At 46.4% G+C, this 19,293-nt stretch overlaps 1 protein-coding gene across 1 annotated transcript in view; it reads right to left on the bottom strand.

The window, feature by feature from the left end:
• Window positions 1-143: 143 nt before the first annotated feature.
• Window positions 144-19,293, bottom strand: part of PITPNA (phosphatidylinositol transfer protein alpha) — a 41,899-nt gene continuing 22,749 nt past the window's right edge. The window contains exons 7-12 of the mRNA XM_079904823.1: window positions 18,756-18,839; window positions 16,597-16,674; window positions 16,323-16,433; window positions 15,088-15,210; window positions 4,700-4,768; window positions 144-3,645 (exon numbers count right to left, since the gene is read on the bottom strand). Of these exons, the coding sequence (XP_079760949.1) occupies window positions 4,724-4,768; window positions 15,088-15,210; window positions 16,323-16,433; window positions 16,597-16,674; window positions 18,756-18,839 (441 nt within the window). The 3' untranslated portion in view covers window positions 144-3,645; window positions 4,700-4,723. The remainder of the gene's footprint in view (window positions 3,646-4,699; window positions 4,769-15,087; window positions 15,211-16,322; window positions 16,434-16,596; window positions 16,675-18,755; window positions 18,840-19,293) is intronic.

Genomic DNA, 19,293 nt, shown 5'->3' with positions numbered 1-19,293 from the left:
AAAGGCTGAGGGGAAAGGGGCCTAGGGGACGGGGACGTACGAGAGGCGTGTCCTCGTGTCACCAGACCCCGATACAACACTGCCCCGCCCGGCGGCCGGGTCGCGCCGTGGCCCAGACACCGCCCAGGCGGCTCCCAGCGTGCCTCGCGCGAGGTCGGCCTGGAGGGGCCGTCTTCCGGCGGAAGCCGCCGCCTCGCCCCGCCCCGGCGCGTCGCGTTTCACTAGCACAGAACGTGAGGTCTCGGCCCTCGGCGTTGTCTCCCTCCAGGTTCCCAACGTCCCGAGGGGCAGAAGGCGAGGGGAGGCGGCGCAGCCACCCACTGTCCGGCCTGTAATCCAGTCTCTTTCCCAACTACAGGTAATCTCTCTCCTCTTGGTCAGTGAGCGCCTCCATTCTCCACTCTCACGTTCAAGTGTTTTCCGCTCTTCAAACTCATGCAAGCTATTACACATTGGACGTTTGGGGGCTCCTGGACTCAGAAGGCTATACATCAGTGAACGAAAAATAAGTCACTGCCTCTATTTACGACCAAACATGAAATGAAGATTATTTATTGTGCCAAAGACTAACTATGATTTCCTTCAATCACTGGTTCTTAATTTTTTGGGGGGGGGGGGCGGGGGCAGGACAGTGCATGGGATTCCTTTGAAGAACTGATGAGAGCCATGACTCTCCCCAGAAAAATGCACCACAACTTTACAAACAAGCTTCATGAGGTTTACAGACTCGGAAGCCAGGGTTAAGAACAACCTTAAATAAATGTTTTCCTTGGTAGGATGGGTAAAAGAGGGGGATGTGGAGAGGAGGGAAGACAAAAACAAAAAGGAAATACTGCTAGTAGAAGATGGCCAAATTACTTTCAGAAATGTGATATTTGCATAAGTAAAATGATAAGGGGATTGTTTTAGTTTACAGAAATCAACATGCAACAATTTTCAGAGATATCCTGTATCTTTCTAATCCTTCCCTGGTAAAACTGGGGAGATCAGTAAGAGTTTGAGGATACCTAAGTTGTAAAATGGACATAAGGACATCACCAATAAGCTGGACTCCATAAAGCTCTGTCTAGGATTTTATTAGACTGCTTTTTCCCCCAATATAACCCATATTGGAAGATTGAGACAAAAAGGCACAAACTCACATTAAATAAACAAGGTAATCTAATCAGTTCTACAAAGTGTATTTTGTAAAAGAAGTAGCACTAGGACCCAACCAAAATATGTCAGGGAGTCCCAGCAGGGACTGTAAGAGAATTTGGGAAGATATACACATGTCCACAATACTGACCCTGTCCCCAACCTCTCTCCATGAGAAGGCCAGAGCCCAGCACCCCTCCTACAGAGGCACTGCTGCTTCCAACTGGGACAGCGGCCCTGAAAGCAGCTGGTCTGAAGGGGCGTGGCACATCCTAAGGTACTACCCCAGGAGCTGAGCCTTGCATCATAAGCCCCTCTGAGTGCTAGTCAGTTTGGGGGGTGGGTAAGGAGGGAAGGGGGATACTTAAAAGAAGCCAACACTGCTGCCCAGCAGCGACACTATCCATGGGGACGGAACAGACCAGGCACGTCCCTTCTTATGTTGATGTGGGCTGGAGCCCCAAATCCAGCTGACCTCAGGAAACACCAGTTCAGCTCTTGTGGATGCTGAACTGGGGCAACAGGTGGAGGTGGGAGGAGCCAGAGAAAAGCCCGACAAGGAGCGAGCCCCGCCCCTAGAATTGGAGTGATATGTGTGGATCTCAGAGAAGAGCTGAAGGGAGGAGACTGACAACTGCTGACCCTCAAACCACATAAACAATAGTCTGCCTAGAATATCACCGTTTGTTTCTCCCAGGCTAACCCACATCTGGACTTAACTTAGTTGATGAATGTTAAGAAGGGAAAAAGCTTTAAGCACAAATATAATTATAGCTAATACAGAGCTTGTAGGAAAACATTTATATTTTTCTCCAGTAGGAATGTCTGTTCAACTTTCCCAGTCAAATAAATGCTACCAGCAGTTGGGATGCTAATAACCAACTGAATTGCCCCAGATCCACTACTATAGACCCCACAAGGTGAGGAGACTGTGACAGGATATCTCCTGGCCCCAGAGGTGGCCTCAGTGAAGGTGGGAGCTAACCACGCTGAGTCTGTCCACCCTTACCCCAGGAGGGCCACAGGAAAGCAGCCATCAGGAAGTCACAGGTTTCATCCTGTGTGATACTCCCTTATTGCACTTAGAAATGAGTAAGGCAAAACAAACTGACAAAAGCCTAAGGACATATCATCCCATCCTACTTCTCACTCCCCAAACAGAGATTTGGTCTCGCATTAGCAGTTGCACCCAGGCTAGCATGGGCTTGAGTCACTGCACACTCGGCCAACAGACTTCACAAGGTTTGGGAAATGTCAGGTGACACCACAGCTATCTCAGATTCTCCCACTGGGAAGGCATACTCGGGCTCTGCCAAGTCACAGGGAGCCGTGAAGCACTCGGCAGCTTCTGCTCCCCGGAGCCTGGACTTTCTCACCAGCCAGCTTTGGGAGAGCTCCGTACTACAATCGCTACTTGCTTTTGATTGTCCAGGGCAGAACTCAGCATGGGGGCAGGACGAGCTGAGTTCTTGATCCCCAAATTCCTTTCCAGCAACTGGAGACGTGGGGGAACATGTTCTGGGAAGAAGCTTTTTGCATGCTTGTTTTGTGCAGCATGAAAAGATCAAGACCCATTGCGTCCTGACCAGCCTCAGACAGAGGACAGGAATCTAAGAAAGCACAGAGAAAAGGGGATTATTGCTGAGTGGCAGCACCAGCCCAAAAGGGAAGAGGAGCGTGGACATACAGAGCTCCTCGGGGGGCAGACTAGTAGGTAGGTATGGGGCAGACTCAATTCTAAGGGCCACACGGGACAGTTCCCTCCAGGTAGAGTTGACCCGGGCACATTACGGGCTCTGCGGAGATACACAGTGGGCAACAGGAGGGCCAAGAAACCATAGGTATTTCTAAGACTAGTGACCAGAGATGCAATGCCTGGGGCAGGGGTTATTTGTATTTGTTTAATTTTCAAAACAGGCTGGCTGGGCCTTGGGTACTTCCATGGTGCCTAGAGCACTCTAACAGTGGGTTACTGGGAGCAGAGGTCAGAGTTATGAAGCCACATTGCTGTTCTGTGGAACTGGAAGGGAAAAAAATATGTATTTCTAACTCATCCCTTCTCCCCAGGTGAGCACTCAAAATTGCAAAGATCTGCCCAGGAAGCAAAATACCTCAAGTTTATCCCAAGGTTGAAAACTAACAAAGTAAATCATTTAAAATCACCACATCACAAAAGGCAGCTATTTTGAAAGACTAAAAATGTCACTTAGAAATAAAGGGGGCGGGGGCACACAGAAATGGGTCAAGAACACAATGGTTGGAGAGGGAGGAGCTGTAAATACAGCCACCTACACGCCACATATCTCAGAGGGGCAGGCTCCCGCACACACGGGCTTCGTAATACCAGACAGTCTATTTGTTCACAATGTTAAAGGGCATCTAGAATTAACTACAGTAAGGGATCAAAGTTGCCTGAAGAATGGGCACAGAAAGGCTGCGTCCGAAGATGGCCTGTCACTCAGGAGGGTGGAGCTGCTGGGCCTTCCTGTTGACCACTGTCTTGCAAAACTAGAAGAGAAATACAATTATTAAGGAAGCAACAAAGGAAAATAGAAACGCACTGTAAATCATTCATGGGGGAATTGCAAAAGGAGGAAGGATGCCAGGCGGTGTAGTGAGGGGCTGTGGGGGGGAGAGGAAACTAAGGTCCAAGCAGTGATGAGAAGCTGGCATCTCCTCAATCCACTTCATCCTACCGTTTTATCTCCCAGAAGTTCTCCTCAAGCACACAGGGCAGGGAGAGCGAGCAGTGGTTTGCTTCACTGCTGGTGAAAGCCCAGGCCTCCTTAGCACCGTAGTGCTAGAGGACAACCGGGCTTTATTTGATAACACAATTTTCCCTGAGAGCCTGATGGGAGCAGGACCAGGCTTCTCATTCCATGCCTAATCCCCTCTGAGCTGCTGGAATAACAGCAAGTGTGGAGGTGTGCAGGACACTGGGTGCTAATACAATGTAGGGTCTTGGGAAGGAGTGACCACGTGAAACAAGAGACATCCCATCCTGGTCCTATGACCTGGGCAGAAACACTCTCCAAGTATCTGAAAGATGCTGCCTCTGAAATACTTTGTCTGGGATCAGAGGGTATAGAGAGAAAGGAAATGAAGCACCAGACCCAACAAGGACCACTAGGAAAAGCTGTCTGGATGGCAAATTTTCCAAGAGAGAGGTAGGGAACAGCTCTGGCACAGGGGGGTACAGGGAGCACCCAGAATGCCAGCTTCAACTTGAAATGGCTCAAGTTACGAGAGGAAGAGTAATTAGGTGCAGATAAGCTTTGATTCTCATCCACTGCCCCCACCCCAGCCGCACTTCCCACCACCCTGTCCTTGTCTCTGAGTGGTTCTTTGTACAATCACACAGATCCCTAAAATGTCTTAACAGTCATAACCTCTTCCTCTTTCCGAAGCCTGAGAGCTATTAAACATCGCGATCATCATTAATACTAGAGAGCACGACGAGGAAAGAAGCAGGCTTTCTGCCTCCAGAGTGAGCTGCTGAGCCTTGAGGACCCAAACCGATTCTGGCGTCTATGTCATGCTCAGTGAGAAATGCGGTACATACAGTGCAGAAGGGGGAGGAGTGGCTTTAGTCATCCGCTGTCATTCCTTTCACTGGGTCCTTCTGTCTCATCTGGAACAGAAAAAACAGGAAAAATTGAAGGCTTTTGCTGTTGATGGAACTCTACAACAAATACATGCCTCCTTCTTCTCAATCCTGCCAGTGGATAGGGTAGAGCATTTGTTTTGTGCACAAAGCACATCAGAAGAACAGAATTCTGTGTACACACAGCCAAAGTCATACTGTTTATAGCTCTGTCATTGGTCCCACCATCCATGATTTCCATTTCTCTCCCCTGCATCCCATTGTTGGGGTTTAGTTCTTAAGCTCCTCTCTTTCTTTCATTCATTCAACAAATATTTATGAAGCATCTTTTTTTGTGCAAGGAACTGCTCTAGGCCTGAACCAGCCTGAATTCAGCCGTGAACCAAAACAGACCAAGTCTCTCCTCAAGGAGCTTACACTCTGGGACAAGGCGGGGGGAGAACGAACAAACTATGCCGGGTGGGGCTGCGGGCTGCTGGGACGGAGAGACTGTGGGAAAGTGCTATTTTATGAGCAGGCTGTGGAGGGCCTCTCTGATAAGTGACATTTGAGTAAAGAAGAGAAGAAGTGAGGGGGGAAATCCCGTGGGCTCCCTGGGGGGTGGGGGGCAGGGAGCATTCCAGGTGGAGGGAACAGCAATTCCCTCTCCTGAGCTCTGCCTAGAGGCTTTGCGTAGTCAGCCAGGTGGGCAGAGTTTGGCACCAGAGTTCGGCATCAGAACACAGGGATCGAGAATGCAGGGAGTGGATCTCAGCTTGGCAGAAGTGCGAGGCTGCTGGAAAACAGGGTGGGATCTTCTCTGGAAGCATTGAGTGGTCCCTGCCCTGGCACCTTCCAAGCAGCAGAGGACACAACTTCTTGTTGGGGATACTGTGGTGGCCATCTCTCTCAAATCCTTTCCAACTTGAAAATTCTGTTCTAATTGCAGGATGTCTATAACATGTATATTTTAACTTCCCATTAGATATGTCTTCGTTATCTGTGAGTTTTCTGCTCAACTTTCTTTCTTTACTCATTCAACAGCTTTTGAGCACATAGAGCATAAGCGCTGGAATAAAACTGCCTGGATCATATTCTGGCTCCATCACTAAATTGTGTGACCTTGAACAAATGACTTCACTGCTAAGCCTCAATTACGGTAATAATAAAATAGAGATAATAGTACACATGTCATGGGGTTGTGGTGAAGATTAAGATATTCACGTGGAGTACTTAGCACAGCAGAGTGCTTGGCACTCTGTACATGTTATCTGTGTTGTTAATGTCTTTATTCCAAACAGCGTAGTGAAGGCGATGTGTGTGTACACAGCTCTCAAGAACCTGCACTTTTAAGCTACAGCCTCCTCAGTTTTTGTTTTATTCACTTGACTTTAATACTGCCACTGTGCAGAGATCCTATCTCAGCAGTGGTAGTTCTCCACTGGGAAACATCTTCAAATACACTCTCTGCTACGTTTCAAACCCGTGTCTATTGTTTGTACCCCCTTGCCCCACCAACTATTATAATCAGTAAGTCCATGTGGAACCTGGACATGAGAAAAACATTCTCCTGGTCCTCCCCAAAGGTTCCCATAGTCACTCCTTACTGACAACAATTACTGTAATTACACCTAAGGTCTTAGCTTAGCCTTTTAGGCTAGAGTTTCCTCAGACTTGATCAAGATTATTGCCTGGGGCACTTGTAGGTTCTTGGGCTCCAGACCTGATGAATCAGAACCTACAGGAGATGGACCCTAAATGAGTCATAAAATCAATCAGTCTCACAAGCCTCACTTTTCATCGTCCCCAGCAAAGATCCTCTGCTCCCAACAGGAAAGTCTGTTTTCTGACACCAAGCCAGTATGTGCTTATTCCTAGCTTCCCCTGGAATGCCTCTCCCTGTAGATTTTGCTCAAAACTCACTTTCCTGAATGATATCTTTAATAGTGCTCCTATAACTTCAGTTATCCATATTAATATCTGTTAATATACTACTTTATAAGGGTTCAACAAATTCAAGATTTTTCAACATGACAAATCTGTTAAGGATAAGGGCACTGTCATATTTTTTAAAAGATAAGTTAACCTTGTGGTGTTAGGTTGGAATGGGAAGGTATCTGTGTGATCATAATGTGTCAGCTAGATATAGAAATAACTACAGATGTTAAAGTCCCCCAGCTCCATCCTATGAGAAAGTCTGGAAGCAGCAACACCCCAACAGTAATGAGCACATTCAGCACCCAAACACCATCCTCCAGTAAAGGAACCAGGGCTCCTTGGTGATACAGCTGATTCTAGGGCTGGTCATAGAAAGAGCAAGATGAGCCTGGAACACCTTGCTGTGCTTCAGGTGAACAAAGGTAACTTCACCAGAACTGGACAGAAAGACAGAATACAATGAAAAGAACACCGAAGTCTGTGACGTTTCGGCCTAAAATACAGAAACTGGATCTAATCACGCAGAATCATTGGACAAACCCAAATTGAAAGACATTCTACAAAGTGACTAGCCTGTAACTTCCACAAATGTCAAGGTCATAGAAGTCCCAGAAAACTGAGCAGCTGCACCAGACTGAGATTAGAAGGGTGCAGTGTGTGATCCCGGGTCGTACCCTTTCCTTTAAAGGAATGGGTTCTCTGGGTTCAAGAGTATACAGGAGTTCTCAGTATTCTTCTTGTCATTTTTAGTAAGTTTGAAACTCTTTCAAAATAAATTTTTTTAAAAGACAGAAAAGCACTCTTTAAATGTCTGCTCACTAATGACCATTCATGTAAATTTTCAATTATCAGGGAGGCTAAGATTTAGTATCATGGGACCAAAGCTCCTTGGGCCTCAAGCAGATCCTTGTATACCCTGAGAGTCCACCACCTGGCTTTAATTTACTAACGCAAAGCCAGGTCCTGTTTTCCTACTGCTTGAAATAAGATGCAACTTCCTATCAGGAAACACGATAGCTTCCTTTACTCTCAGAGACAAGGTCCTCCCCATAGAGGGTGCCACTGAAATAAAAATGCATTATTTCATTCTTATAATGAAATGCTCTAAGAATGCTTATTTCCTGTTTCCTGGGGCCTAAATGACACAAGAGATTTTATCTGATGTTTGTAGTGTTCCTTGGATCAAACCACTGCAGGCTATATATATACATATAGTCGAGGAACATGAAAATAGAAGCTCCAGTCCTGGTTTGTTTGTTTTTAGCAGTGGTTTCCTCTAGGGAATGAGGCCGAAGGCTGGAAGAAAGGGACTTTTTTTCATCTACTTATTTTCTTTATTTATTTGGACTTCTATTTTTTAACATTTTTCTCTATCTTTTGAAAACTGTTTTTACTATAAGTATGAAATACTCCTTTACTTAAAGAAACTTGTATAAGTATCAATGTCAATTTCCTGGGTGTGATATTGTACTACTGTTTTGCAAGATGTCACTGGGAGAAAGGGATCTCCTCTCTGTATTGTTTCTTACACCTGCATGTGAATCTTATAATCATCTCAAAATAAAAAGTTCAATAAAAAAATAAAGCTAGTAAAAAAAAAAAACAAAAAATTAGTTTAAGACACTGAAAAGTAACCACAAACCAGTTAGTTCTGAAAGTGCACAGAAATGAGGCAAATGTGGAATTGTTTTTAGAACCTCTCTAGGGATTTCCCTGGCAGTCCAATGGTTAAGACTTCGCCTTCCAATGGAGGGGGTGTGGGGTTCGATCCCTGGTCTGGGAGCTAAGATCCCACCACATGCCTCATGGCCAAAAAACCAAAACATAAAACAGACACAATATTGTAACAAATTCAATAAAGACTTTAAAAATGGTCCACATCGGGCTTCCCTGGTGGCGCAGTGGTTGAGAGTCCGCCTGCCGATGCAGGGGACACGGGTTCGTGCCCAGGTCTGGGAAGATCCCACATGCCGCGGAGCGGCTAGGCCCGTGAGCCATGGCCGCTGAGCCTGCGCATCTGGCCACAACAGTGAGAGGCCCACGTAACGCGCAAAAAAAAAAAAAAAAAGGTCCACATCAAAAAAAATCTTAAAAAAAAAGAACCTCTCTAGAAAGCCACTCTATAAACAGATTCAGCCTTTGGGGGAAGAAATTCGGCAATAGGTAACAAGAGTCTTAAATTCTCTAATTCCACTTGTAGGAATTTATTCTAAGTAAATAATCCTAATTACCCAAAAAACTGAGTGCATAAAAAATTTTCATCACAGCATTATTTAAAAACAGTGAGAACCTACAACAACATGAAGGAAAATCCAACACAGGGTGATGACAGAGTACACAGCAATATGTACACTGTTGTTAGAAACATGTATGTGAAGAAACTTTTTTTTAGCAGGAAATGCTTTGTTACAATGTTCAGAGAAAAAAGTGAGAAAACCACCCAGGCACATGGAATACCATCATAGCTAAGTAAAAGTGTGTACGAATTCTTAAAATGGTTATCTTTAAATAGAGTACTTATCTTTAAATAGAGTACAAGTGTTTTTTTTTCCTTCTACTTTTTACTCTTTTCCAAAAAATGTTTGATGCTTATATATTACCTTAATATTGAAAAATGAAAGCATTTTAAAAGAAAAGAAAGCTGCTCCTATATTTCAAGATGCTGGTCAATGCTGCAGGTGGTCTGCCCTGGGGTCAGTCACTTGTGGGCAGGGCGGAAGGAATTAAGACTCCACAGACAGGGATCCCTCGGCCTCAAAAGACCTAGCTTTGCCCTCTGCAGGCGCTATGGGAATCTCAGATTCCAATCTCCCACAGCCCAGCAGGTGAGCTAGGCACTGAGTGATTTCTCTTTATCCTCAGACCTTCTGTCTACCACAAACCCAAACGGGAAACTAGGATGTAGTGTCCTGCCAGGCACTCCACTGCACAGGGACACTTATACAATTGCTGCGTAACCGGTCCAGAGTTTAAGACTTAAAATCTAAAACTGATGGTGATCCATCAGTCAAAAAGCCATAGGATGGAGGAAAGGCCCTCCTCATCAAAGTTCAGGTGATGAGAAAGGGACAGGCACATTCACACACAAGCAAACAGACAGGAAGGCCGGCTACACGGAGGCGCAGCGACAGCTCCCAGGGTGGGCCAGCAGAGCAAGAGCGCCATGCAGCCTCTGAGCTCCAACCCAAAGTACAAAGTCCAGAAGGAATGGGCTATGGAGGGATCAGAGAAGCCAACAGATTTAGAGAGGAAAACCCACAAGGGAAGGCTGGGGAAGAAAATGCGGCAGGATCTTAATTGTGTGTTCTTTGCTGTTTCTCAGCAAATGTTCTAGAGAGTCCAGTAAGTAGGGAAACAAGTTTTCTTAAAACTTTTAAAATGAGTCCTCTTCTCCCAGTCTCATTATCTAGAGTTAATGACCAAGGCCCAGGAGGTACCTATTCTCTGAACTAGAAGGTATCCTTAACTTCTCTGAAAGTAATACCTATGGCACAGGTAGCCATGATCATTTCATGACCATACATGTCAAATGTTTACCACACATGACAGGCACATGGTAAGACCTCAATGTTAGCTTCTCTTAATAATAGATATGTTATTATAAATCAACTGTACTTCAATTTAAAAAAATAATATAGATATGTTTATTACCACCATGTTCATAAGACAGTGAGTTCCCCATTACAGGAGGTGGTCAAGCACAAGCTGGTGGGAAAGCTTCAGAGAGGACTCAAGCACTGGCCATATAATTGGACTAAATGACCTTTAAGGTACCCTCTTCCACTTCTGAGATTGAGTTTCTTAAGATCAGGAGCGAGGGAAGGAGGGAGAGCCACTGGTCCCCTACAGGCACACATTTCCTGACATTTTTGTTTTTAGGGAAAGGGACTAATCTCTCTTTTTTTTTAAATTAATTAATTAATTTTTGGCTGCGTTGGATCTTCGTTGCTGCATGTAGGCTTTCTCTAGTTGCGGTAAGCCAGGGCTACTCTTCGTTGCAGTGCGCGGGCTTCTCATTGTAGTGGCTTCTCTTGTTGTGGAGCACAGGCTCTGGGTGCGTGGGCTTCGGAAGTTGTGGCACGTGGGCTCGGTAGCTGTGGCACACGGGCTTAGCTGCTCCGCGGCATGTGGGATCTTCCCGGACCAGGGCTCGAACCCGTGTCCCCTGCATTGGCAGGCAGATTCTTAACCACTGCGCCACTAGAGAAGTCCCAGGACTAATCTCTTGATCTCATTTCTCAAATCCTTGAGCCTCAATCCAAGAATGGTGGGTCCATCCCCACAGAGGGACAAGAGTTATGGCAGTGGTGACTGTGGCCTTATAGTGACCTCTCATAACTCACAAAACAACCCACCCACTCCAGACTACTATGCATTGGTTTAAAGAGTAACAGTCATAATTTCTCTGATTTTTTTTTTTTTTTTTTTGGCCATGCCACGCAGCTTGCAGGATCTCAGTTCCCCGACCAGGGACTGAACCCAGGCCACGGTGGTGAAAGCCTGGAATCCTAACGACTAGGCCACCGGGGAACTCCCTAACAGTCATATCTTCTATCACAAACTTGCAGTTAATCATGGCAGATTGAATACATGCATTTGTTGCCATTCCTCCTCAAAACCCTACCACAATGACAGTAAAGGAATAAAAAAGATAGAAAACTATAAAGACAACAAGAACAGAGGAGACAACTACAGATAAGAGATGGAAATGGCATTCTGGAAGATGAAAAAGGATGGATGAGCAATGACTGATCTGCAGAGCAGCAGGGGCTGCCGGTGAGGAGGGGACCCACTGGTGCTGCAGGTCACCCAGAGGCCTGGGAACTGGCAGCATCAGGTGCCTCTAAAAGTGGGAGTGCAGCTAGGGGTGAAAACAGGTGACTTCACTGAAAGTGGGAATAAAGAATCATTTGGGCCTGGCGTGCCCTGGTGTTCCCTCCCCCAGTTTTCACAGTCAAGTAACGCCCCCTTCCTGCAAAGCCCAGGGATTCACTCTCTGGAGGCACTGAGGTCTTGAACTCAGGACCCCAGGCTCAGCTAGGGGTGAAGTGGGCACGATGCAGAATACAATGGGATTAAGTTAGAGCCACCCCATGGCATAGTGAGCCCACCAGGACCTTTCTCCAGCTCAGCTCCCAGAATGCTGGCCCTGACCATCCCCATGAGCTAAAGACTGGGGAGTCCTCTCAAAGCAAAATGAGCAGCCCAAGAAAAATAGACTCAGGATCCTGAAGTGGGGGACCCCAATGGAACCAGCTGATTACCCTTCAATAAGCCCAGCCACTGACTCAGAGAGCTTCCAACCGCTTTTTGGAGCTTCACTCTTCACTTTGAACGGACAGCCAAGGACCCCCAACCCCCAGTCATTTGAGGGAAGCCCCTAACAGAAAACACAGAGTCCCATAGGAAAAAGGAGCTCAGAGAAAACAAAGAATGTTCAGGTGGCAGAGATATCTCAAAGCCAAACAAGAACCAAAACCCGGAGCTTCAGAAAAGGGAAATGATGCAAGCAGAAAAAAAGAAAAAATACTTAAAAAAAGAACACAGCACAAGAAATGCTTTAAAATGTCTTAAGTTCAACAGAGGAGAGAAAAGTTAACTTCGGAAAACCTCCCCTAGGAAGGAGACGAAAAAGGAGACACAACAAGAAAATTAGAAGGTCAATTCATGAGGTCCAACTTCTAACTGAAAAAAAATCCAGAAAGAGAACAAAGAGAACAGAGGGGAGAAAATGATGAAACAGGTAACACAAAAACATTTCCCAGAACTAAAGAGATCTTTAGCTCAAAGTGCCCACCGAGTGGGAGCAAAATGAACGAGAATGAACCAAAGTCAACTACATTATTGTGCAAACAACCCAACCAACCACCCTGTTGAGACTCAAAAACTTAATGATACAGAGAACTAAGCTAACAAAAAGAAGGAACGTGGTTATGAACTTCCTAACAAAACAAGAAAACTATCCAAGGAAGGAATGAAGATCAGAGTAGATGAAAGGGTTCAGTTGGGAAAAAGAACGACAAAGGTATAATAATGATAAATGCTGAATGACCAGTTAACCCCAAATTGTGACACTGAAGGATGGAGAGGAGGAGCGTGTGAGTGGTGGGTGGAGTAAAAGAGCTAAACCTTCCACAGGAAGAAGCGAGCAATTAACAGCTAAAGTTGAAAAACTGTGAATTAAGAGGATAAACCTATTATTTAGAAACTCGGAGGTAACTAACAAAAGAAACAACTGTGAGAACTGCAAGGGGCTACTTCTGGGGGCAGGACTGCAGGGACAGGGCAGAGGAGGACGGCATCTTCCTCATACGCCTAGGGTACTTGTGGAGGTGATGGATATGCTTTGGACACTGACTGTGGTGATGGTCTCACGGATGTCTATTTATCTGCAAGCTCATCAGGATGTACACATTAAATGGGTGCAGCTCTTTGTATGTCAATCAGACTTCAATAAAGTGTCTTTTTAATTAAAAATGAAAAAAGTAAAACTCTGAAAATAAAACTTGGATAAAAATATTTTTAGAAAGAGGAAAAATAAAGAAGAAAGAGAAGTGAGCCAGCGGTACAGTCAGCACACAAAGGTCCCATACAGTTGCTAAAGGGGTCAGAACACATCCCCCAGTGGCTTTGCTTTCTCTTCCACTGCCAACTATTTAAAAAATTCCAATTCCAAAGAGGGTTTTCTGCATTTTGCAATTATCTTGGAGGACAGAGATCATCTAAGCTTTTGGCACAGTCATCCACAGAATGGAGAAACAGGCAAAGACAAGGGGTGGGGATTAAAAAAAGAACTCCCCGAGGACAAGTGCTCTCAAACTTTGGATCTGAGGCAGGCAGATCCCGTAAATGCTCAGGAGAGTTCTCCCAGCACCAAGAATGCGAATTCGACCCAAAGAGTGAAAGGCTGTCAGCAAACACTTCCATGACCCCAGTGTACTTCTGGCTGGGCTGTCAGGCAGTGGGCAGCTGAAGCTACAGGCTAAACCCCGAAAGCTCCGTGTTCTTCCATTTGGTAGCCTGTTTCTTTTCTTTTTCTCAAGAATCGGGTGACCACAGGACTCAGGCCTCCCTCTTACATTGTTAGAATCGCCAGGGACCTGGACATTAAAATCTACCACTTCCTGAAGATCCTTAGCAGAAGAATCAGGAGTTGTGTCCAAAATCCTGCCACTTCCCTGCCAAATGTACCTGAATGAATAACTAAAACGTCTGCCTACAACAGGAACTAACTCAGCAAACCACTGTAACCAGTGAGTCAGCCCAGGAAGTGTCATCCTGGAGGGTAAAATCAAGGAAGGAAGAGCTCGCAGGCCCATTCTCCACCGAGACCAGCACAGGGCAGCGGGACCACCTGTGTAGTGTGGGGCACCGTGGACCCGGGCCTGCGTCTCACCTGAGGCCCTGCTGGAGTGCCAGACAAGGCTGTGCAAAGCTATGCCTGCCAGACACCCAGGCTCCATGCCAACCCTCCCAGGGCAACGAGGGAGCAATGGATGGCAGTTCCTATGAAACAGAGCTTCCTGCCTTACTTTTAGCCCCGAGAGGCAGGAGGGAGCCCCAAATGGCATTTAGAGGGAGAAGAAGAGACGGAGTGATTGAGTGCTACGGCTCTTCCCCTGACTGTATCACCTGCAGGCTGTGTGACCCTGGGTATGGCCTTGAACTCTCAGAACCTCTACATCCTCATCTGAGAGTGGGGGTAACAGTGGCGCATCCTCACAGGGGTTGTGAGGATCACAGGAGATGGGACAAGACGTGGAAAAGCCCTCAGAATAGTGTCTCACACACAGTGGCTGCCTGAATGTTATTTACTGACCATCTCCTCAGAGTGAGCCTTGCAGGGAAGCAGCCCCAAATTCCCCAAATGAGGCAAGAGGAGTGTTAGGTCTTCAGGCTTCCACGGAACAGCAGATAGCTCTCCTTCTGGGATCCATGCCATGGGCAAGAAAAAAAAAAGGCAAAGGCTCCAAACTCTAAAAATAGCTCCCAACACCCTTATAGAGGGGTTAGTCCTGTGTGCCGCTGCTGTCCTCTGCGGGTGACATGCGTGGCATCCGTGGACCAGCCCAGCCTGCCTCCTTCCGAGGCCGCCTCCACCTCTGCAGCCCAGCACCATCCCCCCGCCACCGGCTCTGAAGAACCACTGCAGCAACTGTATTACTCACTTGGCATTCAGCACAGCCCGCCATATTTGTCTCTCTGGATATGCCAAGACCTCGACTAGACTGCAAGTTCAAGAGCACAGGCTGCTTTCTTCCTTGTAGTTCCCATATCGCCTGGCATTAGACCTTACCCACAGTGGACGCTGACATGTTCCTAGAACCACAGGACGGTGCCCTCAGTGAACTGCCCTGGCACGACAGTCTCCATAATGTTCACGGTTATCTAGGTGACAGACCCAGAGTCTCGTCTGGCCTCCCACGTACCTCATCCAGCTGTCTCTTCGTCTCTTCTTCCATCCTTCGAATGTCATCCATAGTCAGGTCAACCCACTTATCAAGCCAACAGAACAGCTGCCTGTGGAAGTTTGTAAACAGACGCTTCTCTTGCTATAAAAAGGAGGGACCCAAGTTAGAACCGGAAGGTGCAGGCCACTGCTGCAGCCCTCCGCCCCACGACCTCTGTGCCAGTACCCACACTTCACGGGGGGGAGTGATACCTGGCTGGCTTATCTGGATCAGCCCTCCAGTCCCTGAGGTCAGTGACCTTTGCCTCCATGTGTCTGAAGGGTATGGCTTCAAGTAGGGGAAGCCCCCAGGAGAGAGTTGGTGCCTACCTCACCACGAGGCTCTGTGCCCAAAATGCTACCAAGACAGGCAGTCCACAAGTCAAGGTCCCAAAACAACTGTGCCAAGTTTCCTCCTTGTCTCTTGAGCCTAAAGCCAGGTTAAAACTGGCCAACAGCTATGAATGTTGCCCAGTTTCACCAGACTCACACATCAGAGATAAGGCTATAGAAACTCCTTAGGTGTCATTTGGGCGAGTTGCTCAGTTTTCCTGGGTCTCCCATTTTTACATGTTATTATACTTTTGTTTGAGATTCTCTTGTTAAAAAAAGAAAAAAGGAAAAAACTCCTTAGGTCTGTCTAGTTCAGTAATTCCGGGCACTGAAGAATTTGTTTCATAGTGCTTCTTGCCTTTTGGCATCAAGAAAAGATGCTGAGGGGCTTCCCTGGTAGTGCAGCGGTTAAGACGCCGCACTCCCTATGCACGGGGCTTGGGTTCGATCCCTGGTCAGGGAACTAGATCCCACATGCATGCCGCAACTAAGACTTCACATGCCACAACTAAGGAGCCCATGAGTTGCAACTAAGGAGCCCGCAAGCCACAACTAAGGAGCCCACCTGCTGCAACTAAGACCCAGCGCAACTAACTAAATAAATAAAAAGATGCTGAATTTGTCATTTAATCACAGCAAAGCCCCTTCCTGTTTCCTTCTTTTGCCTCAGTTTCCTTACCTTTCACATGTGGTACCCTTGGATGGACAGTATTAAACTGTAAGACAGTTCAGTGCAAGGGGGAGTGGGGGTCTGGGAAATGAAACCAAAATATCAAGCCACGTGGGTTGATATATGCCACGTGGGTTGTATGATCTTCTCTTGTCGGGCAAAACACCCCCCACCAACACACACGGGGAAGGCCTCCTACCCTGGTCACTTACCTTATGTATAAAGTTTTCCACTTTGTTCTGCAGGCCCCACCACTTGAACTTGACAGTAACCAGTTTGTATGCACACATGTATGGGCAGTCTTTCTGATTTACAAGTTCTTGCTGTATTAGAAACACACCCACAGGCAAGCAGTTAACTAAGAGGGCAGACCTCTGGATCCCCCTTAGCCCAGGCGGGCCATTCCCCTCCTCCATTGGGGAGGCCCACACACACTGGCCCCAGTCCACCCGCCACCCCACCCGGTGGTGAGGGTGTGAACTGCACCTTCCAATTGGGACCCAAGGGTCCTCGGCCTGTTTTGATAGACTTAAATTTTGCTGGGTCTTCCTCTGCCTTGTAATCCTGAGAGAAGTTGGAGTTGGAGCGGGGAGGGATAAAGAGGGGGGAGGGGAGGGAGGAGGGGAGAGAGAGAGAGAGAGAGAGAGAAACAGATCAGATTTTCCACCAGAGTACAGTTCATACCATTCTTGACGCTGCTGGCTCACAGAAAATCTGGGAAGGTGTTATAAACAAGATACAGAACTGTTTACATTTGCCTCAGAGGAGAGCTCTCTGTGATTTTGTCTGCCAGGGCCTGTTTTCACTTTTACCAGACTGTGTGAGCAGGCACGTATTTCCACTGTTTAAGGTGGGGATTTGCAACCTGGAGTGAACATTCATATGACCAAGGAAGGTGTTTTCAAAATACAGTTGACCCCTGAGCAAGGCAGGGGTTAGGGGTGCTGACCCTCCACGCAGTCAAAAATCCAACTGACAGTTTGCCCTCCGTACCCGCAGTTCCTCTGCATCCTCGGATTCAACCAAGCACAGATCGTGTGGAACTGTATTTAATACTGAAAAAAAAAACTGCTTTTAAGTAGACCCCCGCAGTTCAAACCCATGTTGTTCAAGGGTCAACTGTACAGATTTCTGGGTCATTCCGCCTAAAACCCAGTGAATAAGAACATTTGCAGGGGAGGGTTGCATGCATTTTTTTTTTAACTCCCCAGGTGATTCTAAAACAGCAGCCTGAGCTGAGAACAACTGGCCGCAGTCATTCCTGCAATCTTCTAGTCCCATCTCCCTCTGGCTTGTTTTGTTTTTGTTTTTAAACTGCCTTGTTTTAATAAAATCATTATTGGAAATGTTCAATGTACAGACTTAATCCTCTTGTGTACTAGCGTCAGTCTCCCCTCACTGATTTAAAATGCAGTCAGTGTGTTAATTTAAAATGCAGTCAGCTGTGTGTTAATTAACAGTAACAGAAGTTTACTCTTGGGCTGTTCCTCTGCATTGACTAATGTGGGCAACGAAAAGCAAACTCCTTATGGAATCTACTTAACAAAAATAACGAAGGTATCAAATCACACACATACACACACAATCATAAAGCATTTCCCAAAGCTAAGGAGATTATTTATTAAATCTTCCCCGCCTCTGCTTCTCTCCACTCACATGAAACAGTCAACAAAATACTCAAAGCACCATACTTTTGGCTAGTATTTCTCTTTGAGAAATATCTGGCGATGTTCAGTTTGAGGAAATTCATCAAGCTGCACACTTATGATCTATTCACTTTGCTATATATGTTATACTTCAATAAAAAAATTTTTTTGAAAAATCCACTAATCTTTTGAGGGTAAGGGTGGGGATATTAGGCAAAGAAGCACAAGATGGCTTTCATATCTATTTGGGAATGCACAAAACAAAATATCTTAGGCACAAAGAGTGACTCCAGGAAAGAAGTATCATACCCCTGGGGTACAGAGAGCAAACACTTATTCCCTACCAATGGGCAGAGTCAAGTTCCTGTGCCCAGATTCCAATAGGCCTCTGTCAAATAGGAAGAGTACTGCATGGGGGAAACCTAGTCCTTTACTTCCCTAAACCAATACCTCCTGGGCAGTGAGCAGGACAGACCTGGTCCCCAATTTCTCCAACTTTATGGTCTAGCAGTGGACTGTCCTTTCCAGGTGGCTGCTGCCATGTCTGTTACTCTGAGAAGTGACCACCAACGTCTTGAGGGCAGGGGACTTGTCTTTTCATGTAACTGGCAACCCCCCAACCTGGAACCCACAGAACAGAGTATTCTAAACACAAAATAGGCAGGCAATACATATTTTTGATCACAAGGTTAGAAAGAGAACTAGTTGCAGGCTAAGTGTCACTTCAGCAGGGCAAATCAACCCCAGGGCTACCGACAGTACCTGCGTCATCCAGTGACAATTTCCAGAGGCCAAGCAGGACACATACATCTGGGCCACTATTTTCCTGGTGGTATCCCCGAGTCAAGGCGAGGCAATTCTTAACACTCATTTAAAAAATAAAATACCCAAGAGAGAACTTCCCTTTGAGCCAAGTTGGGTATGGTTCCTTGGTTTCTCTGACACTTAGAAGTCATTTCTGCATCTCAAAGGCCACCCATATCACTGAACAGTTCCTACCTTGCTAAGTACTTGGCTTCGATCTGCAATGTCTATATATATAGCTTCCACATGTTTCCAGGCCTCAGGCTCCAGTTTATGCACCTGCAGGAACAAGGAGGACCACCGTGTAGTTTTTATCATCTACGAAGCACCCTTTACCCAAAATGGACACCTAGCAGCAGCTGTTCCCATAGCCAGAGATGTGAGATTCCTACTGGTACATACAAAACTATCCAAAGGAGTGGGAGGATGGATTTTAAGTGGACATACATTTGAGAACTAATGCTTTGATTTTTCAAGCTAAGTACAACTGCAACAGCCCAAGACACTCTCAGGACTCCCCTAGCACCTATTTTGTTTCCATATGTTCCCCCTTTGTAAAGACTATACACTTGTCTCATGGGGATGTTGCCTGGTTAGCCATATACTGCTTATTTTGATGCTCTTAAAAATTAACTAACTCAAGGGCTTCCCTGGTGGCGCAGTGGTTGAGAGTCCGCCTGCCGATGCAGGGGACACGGGTTCGTGCCCTGGTCTGGGAAGGTCCCACATGCCG

Source organism: Stenella coeruleoalba (assembly GCF_951394435.1).
Source record: "Stenella coeruleoalba genome assembly, chromosome: 19".
Lineage (NCBI taxonomy): Eukaryota > Metazoa > Chordata > Mammalia > Artiodactyla > Delphinidae > Stenella > Stenella coeruleoalba.
The sequence above is the reverse complement of the archived record's forward strand: the minus strand, read 5'-3'. Positions and strand labels throughout refer to the sequence as shown.